Source organism: Rhea pennata, chromosome 6 (assembly GCF_028389875.1).
Source record: "Rhea pennata isolate bPtePen1 chromosome 6, bPtePen1.pri, whole genome shotgun sequence".
NCBI classification, from domain to species: Eukaryota; Metazoa; Chordata; class Aves; order Rheiformes; family Rheidae; genus Rhea; species Rhea pennata.
The window spans coordinates 19,195,197-19,205,014 of NC_084668.1; the positions used below are offsets into that span (position 1 = coordinate 19,195,197).

Here is a 9,818-nt window from a genome sequence, read left to right on the forward strand (position 1 = left end):
GATCAGTGTCAACTATTAGGGGACATGAGTACTGTGTCCCTAAATCATTGGCCCATGTAAATGAAGGGCAGCAAGAAGCGTTAACTGCAGGAGCAGTAGGTAGGATATGTCCATGCCAGGACATGTCAATGCTTCTGCTCCAGCACTTTTGGAGGGAGGTGCTGTGCAAGGCTGGGGAGGTTGGGGGACATGAAGGTGCAGACTATGCCATGTAGTGCTGGCAGGCTGTAGTTGCTTCAGGCAGGAGTACTCTGAGGACTGCCAAGCATATGACCTCTCAGATGTCCTGAAGACCTCTGCAAAGCTTAGAACCCTTGAGGCATAACCTTTTGGTGGTACGAGAGTACTCCAAGAAGTAGACTATGTGAATGGATAAATCAGCAACTTATCTTCAAGGATGCCCTGAGATGTGATCTCAAGGACAATGAAATTGTGCGTAAGGATTCCCACTGGTAAGTCTATTTGCAGAAATAGGACATGAGCTAATAAGTTAAACACACAACTATGAAAACTGGATTTATTGCCTTTTGATTCTTTTGTGACCTTTGACAACTCACTGTTTCAGCTGTAACCCAGGAAACTGAAACTTACGTCTTTGAGACATCTAGCATATTTTATAGGGTATATTTTGAGGAAAAGATTCTACCTAGGTGATAAATGTCATTATTATTATTTACTATGTAGGAACTGTGTGTAAAACTCAAAAGATGTAGTTCATTATTTTCTTACTTGAACTAAAGCAAACCAGAGAGTTGTTTCACCAAAAGATCTGTTGTCAGCACAACTCAGACTAACCAAAAGTATTCAAGACCCTCTTCCTGTGGGTCTCATTACTGAAAAGAACTCTTTCCCTGATATCCTTATGTTTTGGTTATGTGTCACTTTCTTTCCCATGCTTGATAGTATGGCATCAGAAAACAAAACTGGGAAAATCTACTGGTGTTACTTTATTTCATTCACTGTCTATGCTGAGAGGTTATTTTTTACATATTTTGGCATTTCTAAATATTTGGAGCTATTATTAAAACTGTTTAACTGTCAAAAACTTAAGAAACTGTGAAGCCTGGAAATGACAAAATTAACTAGTAATAAAACTTCTGACAAGTAGCCTAAAGAATTAATTGGAGAGTTGCTGTCACACGACTTTTAAAAATAGAAATATTCTACCCACAAGAATATTCAGAAATACAGTTGACAAGATCTGAAACTTATTTGATTGGATCATAATTTCATCACCTAGGTTGTTTTTACATTTTTAGGGCATTTTTTCTAGGGTTTTGTACATTTATAGTGGATATTATATATGCCTTCTTCTCACAGATCTCCTTTGGAAGCCACTTCGATGTTAATCAGTTAAGTCTCTTTGAGACAGGACTGAATATTTGGAGAAAAGAAATGTTTTGACTTTTTAAATAGTTGTAATAGTAAAACTTAGAGGAAATAAATTCCTGTGTAGAAAGGATGTACGTTCTGTTGGTTTAGAAAATTGTACCGATGCTTCAAGCTGATGCCAAATTATCAATATGTGTGGTGCATGTGGGTTTTTAGGTGATCTGATGTCTTCTGCCAAGCCTCTCTAAGCCTCTCTTCTGGGGAGAGCCAGTGTCAGTTTAGTTCACACTTTCCAAGAAGCACCAGGGAAAACTGATAAAAGGCCAGCTAGAAAGGGGGTAGAAGAGGAGGTTGGTGTGCCTTTCTCATACACACAGAGCGCAGCAGTCTATTCCGGGATTTGCTGGTTACGTTCATGCGAAGGCCTGTCAGCTTTCTGGCAGCTACCTTGTTACACAATACGCGGACTCCTCTTCATGGTTCGCTTGATTACAACAAGAGCTGGACAGCATTGGGTGAGAGTGTGTGCAATCACCTGACCACACGGCTGCCTGTAATTCAGGTATTAAGCTACTGTTATTTCTGAGGTGGAAGTTCATAGGTAGTCTGGAGCTCTTGTGAGAGGTGCTGTGGTTTTCCTGACCTAACAGGCTGTGCGGTATGGTGTGAGCCTCCAGAGTTAGTCTTCCTTTGAACAGCATAGACCCTTGACTTTAGGACCAAGGCAGCCCTGACCTTACATAGTTGAAATTAAGCCTAGATCTCTAAGGGGTGCTTCAGATTTACATTCTGAAAAATGGAGAGGTCTTATTTTCCCTGGTTGTTACAGGCTGAACATGATACTTGAAGGATGTTGTTTTGTTCTCCCCCACCCATAAGATAAAGAATTCATGAATCTGTAACTATTTGACAAAAAGATTTTTGGTATATATCTTTCCCAGTTCTTTTTACTCCCTGTTACTCATAAGATGCATTTTTCACTGTTTAATGGAAAACTAATTTTGCTGTCTTATTTCACTATCTTTCATTGCAATCAAATTTTACCAATAATAAAACTGTGGAAACTTAAATCTAGCTTCCTAATATTTGCATTTTAACAGTGCAGTGAATATATATCTTCTCATGCACGGTATTTAAAATTCACTATACAAATTGCTCACTCTGTGTGACTATCTTTTCTCTTTCTTTATTGCTACGAAAGTGCCTCCTCTATTTGGCATTGGAAAATAACATTAAGTGAAGAGCTTTAAAATACAGCTTTTAGAATGTAAAACATTTAAATTTAGAACAGTTGAAAAGTATCCTTATTTTAGTAAATAATATTAAGGAAAAGGGGGAAAAGAACTGAAGTACATAAAATTCACTTTTCACAGCATCGTATAATTTTTCACATGTAAATTCCTTCCTCCTAGGAAGAGCAAAGTATGTTAGCAATGGAAGAGGAAGGGACTGTTCAGTTACCACTAGAAGGACATTACAGGTAAAATATACCTTTCCTCTTTTAGGTGAGTTGCAATTAAACAAATTAAATAACCATACCACAATATTTATTCTTAATGGTCAGTGAATGTCAGAAGGATGTGTTTGCTAGCAGAGTACGGATAGGTGAACTAAAACATACAGTGGAGTCTGTCGTGACTCCTTTCTAGTCTTTCCACATGATCTTACAGTCTCTAAGAAAAGCACACGCTAGTTAGAAATTTTGTCTTGAACAGGACTGAAGGACCAGGCTGGTAATAGTGAACCTTAGCTTCTGACATGCACAATGCAAAGGGAAGATGTACGGCAGGTCAGTCCTTTCACCCTGACTGTAGCAGGGAGTCGAGAGAAACCAGGAACACACGCTAGAAAAATTAGGTCCTTACAGTAATGCATTTTAAAACATTCTAATTAAGATCCTAGCTATATGATATAGTAAGTGAATTAAGAACAATCCAGTACAGGTAATAAATAGATGATATAAAAAGAGTGACAACCTGTGTTACAGGTACTATACACACGTACTATGTACATGTACTATAGGTACATGACCATACAGACTTATTCTCATTTACACAGTTTTCAGAAAGAAAATTCTTAATAAAGACTTGGAGTGTCTCCTGACAGGAATTTCTGCATTAACATGAGTTCATAGGAACACAGTTTTAGAGTAGCCTTCTCTTACAATTTAATATAAAGCTACCCTAGTATATCCTAAGGTAAATAGGTATATTATTTTATCTTCTGTGTGTTGAAAACTACTGGCTTATTTTTTACTTTCAATGCATAACATTTATGGTGTTCTTTTTTGTTCTTTTGTTCTTTTATTCTATTAACGAATATCCTTTTACTCTATACTAGCATAATTTACAAATATCATTTTACTCTGTATTAGCTTAATTTGTCTTGAGATGTGGCCTATATTTATCTATAGTGTGTTTGCTTATGTAGCTCTAAGCTGCCTAAATAACATCTCACCTTTTCTACTGGAAGGGTCACAGGCCTACAGCTAATAAAGGGATATCAGGATAATGTTTGATAAACTGGTTCCCCCAAAAGCTGTGTAATCAAGCTTACTAAGTATACAAACATTACTCAGAGTCCAGATAAATTTAGCTAAGGGCATAAATCATGCTTAATAAGGTTACATGCTTAAGGTTATTGATTTGTTTAATAGGATCATTTAAAAGAATTTTAAATCATTTAAATCTTTCTTGAGGTTTTTGACTGCTTTTAAAATAGTTTTAAAAGCAGCTGATGTTTGAGAGCATGTGCAGTTTGAGAGCTGTAGGACTGTGAGACCTCGGACAAATTATTTAACTTCACAGTTCATCATTTTTATCCATCTGTAAGTTGGAAGTGACATGATACATTACATTTTATTGATGTTACAAGGATTATTTTGCTTTTGGGGGCAAAAATACTAAAAAAAGTGCTAAATGCACTAGAGTATATAAGTCCATTGTTCAGGATTCTTGAGTTTTAACACAATTTTTTACTTATTTTACACTTACTTATTATCATCATTATCAGTTTTCAAGGACTATTGTAGAATTAATAAGTAACAAAGACACATTGTTCATTGTTTTATTATGCATTTACTTTTACTCTTGCCTAGAGATGACCCATCTGTGATAAACATTTCTGATGAAATGGCAAAAACTGCTGTGTGGAAGACATTGCTGATATCCTCAGAGAATGCAAAAGATAAGGAGTCAAGCTTTCCTTCTAAAAGGTTTTAATTTTTTTTTTAATACAGTATAATTTACATACTGGTGACAAGCAAAATATTAGAATATTTTACTAGGAAATAGATTTCTAATACCTTGCAATTTAATTTCTTGAGGATTCCTGTTATTTATGTCCTATCAAAATATTTTGAGCTCAAAACACAAATTCACTGTCTGTGTAAAAATAGCATAAATATTTGCATGCTACTTAGTTACACTACTGTGGAAAATGAAGTTGAGCATGCTTGATGCTTGTGTAATGAACCACCAGCCTACACCTGGATACTGTACAACAGGTGTTGTGTTTTGTTTGCTTGTTTGTTCTTTCATCTTAAAAAAAAGAAGTGGTCATCACTGCCTGGGAATATCTACATGGAGAGCTTAGTACTCTTAATGTGTTCCACTAACATTTTATTTAAAAAAAAATATTCTAAGATTGCATCACTTCTGGTCATATTTCTATCTATCTACTTCACTTGTACTCAAAACAGTTGATTACCCTTTAAAGTCTAGTCCAGATAAATGTAAAATGAAGCCAGGATGTTTTATGCTAGACAATTATTATGGGAATAATGACATTAAATACAAGGTGATATTATAAGGGAGATTTTCCTGTTTCCATAGATTTTAAATTTAACAATATTTTCTACTTAATTGTTCCATGTCACATTTTTGTCATAAGCTCCCCTTCCTAATCATTCTAGAAGCTGATTCCCCAAAGGTAAGACCCTGTCCCTCAACCTTTTCCTTGATTGTATCTTCCTATTCTAAGTGTCATCTAGGAACCCAAATCACTTTGTTTAACTTTTGGGGAGACAGAATGAAAAGAAACCTCAAATAGGAAGGTAAAAATGTCTTCATCAAAGTCCTTAGTATGATAATTTGAACTATATTATGTATTAAAATTAGAAACAGTAGGCAAGTATATTTAAGTTCTAAACTGAATTTATTCCTAGAATATTTTTGCAGTAGTTGTGTAGTATTTTAAATGTAAAATGACATTCTGCCTATTTCTAAATCTAGTGTTTAAAACAAGCTTGATGTTTGAAACATCTAGTCATTGTTTTTTGGGGGAAAGATGCTGTAAGGGAAAATAAATGCCAAGAAAAATCTTTTTTTAATTTTGTCACCCCAAAATGGCATGCTGCCTTTCAGTGTTGTTCTTTTGCTTAAACAGCATAAACAAGATGAACAGTTGACCAGAGAATCAGACCCAGGAAGCAGTTCACTGTCGTTTAATGCTCTTATACCATCAGTTGAAATAGCACTGCAGTTCTGTTTTGTCTTCCACTCTACACACAGGCTGAAAAGAATCCAGTCACAGTGAAGTTAGCGTGATGCATGGGAGAGGGATGTACAGTTGTTTTTTCTTTTGTGGGTATAGTGTCCAGGCTGTGAAAGCCTTGAGAATAAGAAGAAACTTATGTGATACATTCACAGCCATGTGGTCTGCAACAGTTGCAATTTTTCTGCTTCTTTGAGGGTATGAAATGGATTGTGTGTGTGTGCATATGTGTATACACACAGATATATATACATATATATATACACACACACATATATATATACACATATCGATGTTTATATAATATGTATTTTTTTACCTGAAGTTTTCAAAGATCCTTTGAACAAGGATCATCCACATAGACTGTGGCTCAGAAAACACTGGTAAAAGATAATCTGCACTAAATAGAAGCTCATTTTTTAATGAGTTCCTTCTGTTGAACCTAGGTTTTTAATCTGTTCTGGTGGCTTTGCTTGTGAAAACAAGGACTCAGGCCAAAATGAACTAAGGGATCACAGTCTAGTTTTAGGGTTTTAGGCAGAAGCATCCTGTTGTAAATGAACAACACGCAAAGAATCTGAAATCCTACTTTTTCATGTGCTGTAGCGTGTTTCATATTCCCAGACAGAATAGTTTCAAATCATTTTGAATTCAAAGAGCTCGCTTTCTGATATGAACAAACAAACAACATCATTAATCTTAAATCATATTAGAGACAGAGCTAGAGACATTATATTCCTAAATGCACATGCTATTACATGAAGGTATAATTGGTCCTATGTAGGTATTGAAAATAAATAAAAGCTTAGATTGGTGCCAGTTGTAAGAATAATTTGTGCAAATGATCAAGACAACCAGTATTACATTATACAACTTTCTTCTGTGAAGGTATCTGTCTGTAGGGAAAAAAAATTGTTTTCTCATTCTGAAACTAATTTTACTGATGCTTTTTGAAGATCAGCTACAGAAGCATTTAGTACTACTTTTACCTTTTATCAGGTCTACTTTCCAATATTAATATCCCCAAATAATAATATATATTAAATATTATAATCAAACAATATATATTTACAGTATCAAACAGTATATATTTTACATTTAATATTAATTTATAATATTAAATATTTATATAAAATTAAAATTTTAATATTTAGTATTAAATAACAAAATAATTAATAGAAGTAGAACAAATTATGATACTGTATTTTGATTTCATATAGTGCCTTTTATGTAAGGCATGATAAATTAACAACTTGGGATGATTTCTGAAATACATGAACTCTGAAAGGTCTTGCTGTTAATTAAATACTGAATTGACTTAGCCAATAAAAGACAGGCTAATAATAAACTAGATCTCCAAAGAAAGATTTTAGGCAATTATTACCTCCCAGATTCTTAGTAGTATTTATTTAAATATCTGAAGAAGGAACCTATCAGCTGCTGCCTTACCATAGAGGCACTTGAACTCTACAGTAGTTTTTAAATTTTCATTTTTAAAGTTTCTAGGCACCTAAAGCTCTGCTTTGGATTATAACCTTTGGAACTGAACGCCTGGGCACCTATCTCAAGCATAGCTCCCTTTGGTACATTTCATTAAATATTTATGTTTCTGCATGCAATATTAGGCTCTTTGGGTAGCAATCTCAAAGCACATACAGAAGATCTGGCACTGAATAAAAAGGTCATAACTGCCCCTTTAAAGTATTGGAGAAAGAAGCACCTATAACTTGGTAGGTGGCACGAGGTCCCTTCTCTACTTGAAACATGCAAGTCTCGCATCCCAACCTTCCTTCGCAGGCTGTGGTAGGGAAGAAGAAATCTCCCTGGCCCTGGCAGAGCCACCAGTTACATAGTTTGCTGATAGAACAACAGACCTACCCTTTTTTTTTTAAATTCCCAAGGCATTAATGCCCATGTCTGCAGGAGATACTCAGAGATGTGAAGCCTAAATAGAAGGAAGGCTCTCCTGGTATCACTGAGGCACCTAATACCTGGAAATAAGATGGCCTTTAAGGCATGTACCTGATCCTCAGTGTTTGCTTTTACTAAGCACAGGTAACTAACTGCCTGCTCTTTTGCTTTTTTGTGGAATCCATTCCTATGACCCTTTACTTGCCTCTGTGTGCTTAAATTAATTCAGTTAGGGCAGCCTAGAGCTATAGATGTATTGTTCTAGATTTAAACGTTTAATCCAGGATGACATGCCTCGTAGAAAACAAAATCTGTTTTTTTTTTTTTTTTTTTTTTTTCTGGTGAATTTATGAATGATGGAAATGACTTGCATTGTTGACTATTAGGAAGATGCAGCCTATGTATTCCTTCCTAGATGGAACTTACTTGTTCTTTAGGAAGTCAAGGTACACATTTACAAAATCAGGAATACTTTTGTTCTAACTCGTTCAGCAGATATGCTAAAAGTGTGCAGAGTATGAAGAAACTTAACTGCCTTTTCAAAGCACATGTGCAGCTCCTGAGCAGATAATGCACTTTAAATCCACTCTGAGGAATTCTCTTGCATACTCTTTGTATGCAGAAAGTTTAACAGACCAGTTCTATCACAGAAGGTGACAGATTTGGCAGTTGAAGTGGTAGAATTTGGTATTCTTTAGCCATTTCCTCTGGAAGCTGCCATAGGCATAGAAGTAAGCTTTGGCTCAACTGAATTCTAGCCTTAAAGCATTTTCTACGTGAAGAAATCTATCAGATGATTGTAAAGTTGTGCATGAATTGTAGTAAGAATTTAAGAATTGATCTTGATTTCTTTAAGCCGTGTGTAACTCAACCTATTTCTCATTCATTCTAGTTAAGGAATTATTCCCATGAAACCTGGTAGGTTATGTGCTTGATACAGGTTTGTTCTCAGAACATCTCTTTTAAGATACCCTTGCTGCTCTTTGTTGAAGGCTTGATTTGCCTGTGTTTTTGGAAGCCTCTTTGCATTTCAACAGTGTGATTAAAACTCATTGCAAAAAAAAAAAAAAAAAAAAAAAAAAAGAAAAAAAAAAGTATATATTAAACAGAGCTCCCAGTGGGGAATATTGTCATTCCTACTTTACTGCCTGAAAGCCAAATGTAACAGTTTTAATTTGGCTTGCACTGCTCTGCCTCTTCAGGTACATTTCTTGTGAATGGATACTGAGCAAAAGAATACATGTTAAAGCAAAGAAATATTTACTGTAACTTCTTGTTCATGCCACTTAAGAAAATGCTGATATTGCCTGAAAAGTATACCATTACCATTATTTCATGACTTAACCATTGTTAAAAAAAAACAAAAAAACCAAAAAAACCCAGCTATCTCTGCTTGCATGCTGTCTGTCTGTACATCTTAAGTTTCCTACCTGCCTCATCACTAAAACGCTGGCTGACGTCTTCTGCACCATTCAACACAGCAATTTTCACTTGCGTCCCAGTTTGTGCTATGCAGCATGAAAAATCAATTGAAGTATCAGTGCAATGTTGGTTTTCAGGTAAATCATTAATATATATGATAGTGTTCCTGTACATTTTTTTCTGTCTTTCTAGTGTTGAAATCAGAAAAGAGAAGAAAGCTGACTCAGGGAAAGGTGTTGACCGGGAGACTTGTCTATGACTCATTCTTCAATTAATTTTTTACAAATGAATGAAAGGAGTGCCACAACCATTAGATGTGACTGATTTGATCTTGTAACCTTTTGTCTGTCATCCCAAACTAGCACAGGTAATGTAGTGCAATATTTGTCTCATTTCACTTTGTCTGACTGTCTACATTGTCTAGTATCTGTGCAAAAGTCTACAGTAGTCAATGCAAAAAATCTTCACTTTGCTGGTGTTGGCCACTCATCAGTACTTGTGTCACACAGTTTCTTTCAAATTCAACTTACTTGTTAATGGGTTTGTACTGTATTTTGCTACTTTTTCTGTGTGAGAATCCTTAATAATCTTCATTCAATATGAACTTGAAACACTTGTTCCATTTTTCTTTTAAACCGCTTAAGTAAATGTTTTTAAGA

At 35.2% G+C, this 9,818-nt stretch overlaps 1 protein-coding gene across 2 annotated transcripts in view; it reads left to right on the forward strand.

The window, feature by feature from the left end:
- Positions 1-9,418, forward strand: part of SLC4A10 (solute carrier family 4 member 10) — a 121,148-nt gene extending 111,730 nt beyond the window's left edge. For both annotated transcript variants that reach the window (XM_062579218.1, XM_062579219.1), the window contains 3 exons: positions 2,745-2,812; positions 4,430-4,546; positions 9,352-9,418. In XM_062579218.1, coding sequence (XP_062435202.1) covers positions 2,745-2,812; positions 4,430-4,546; positions 9,352-9,418 — 252 coding nt within the window. The remainder of the gene's footprint in view (positions 1-2,744; positions 2,813-4,429; positions 4,547-9,351) is intronic.
- The last annotated feature ends 400 nt before the right edge of the window (positions 9,419-9,818 follow it).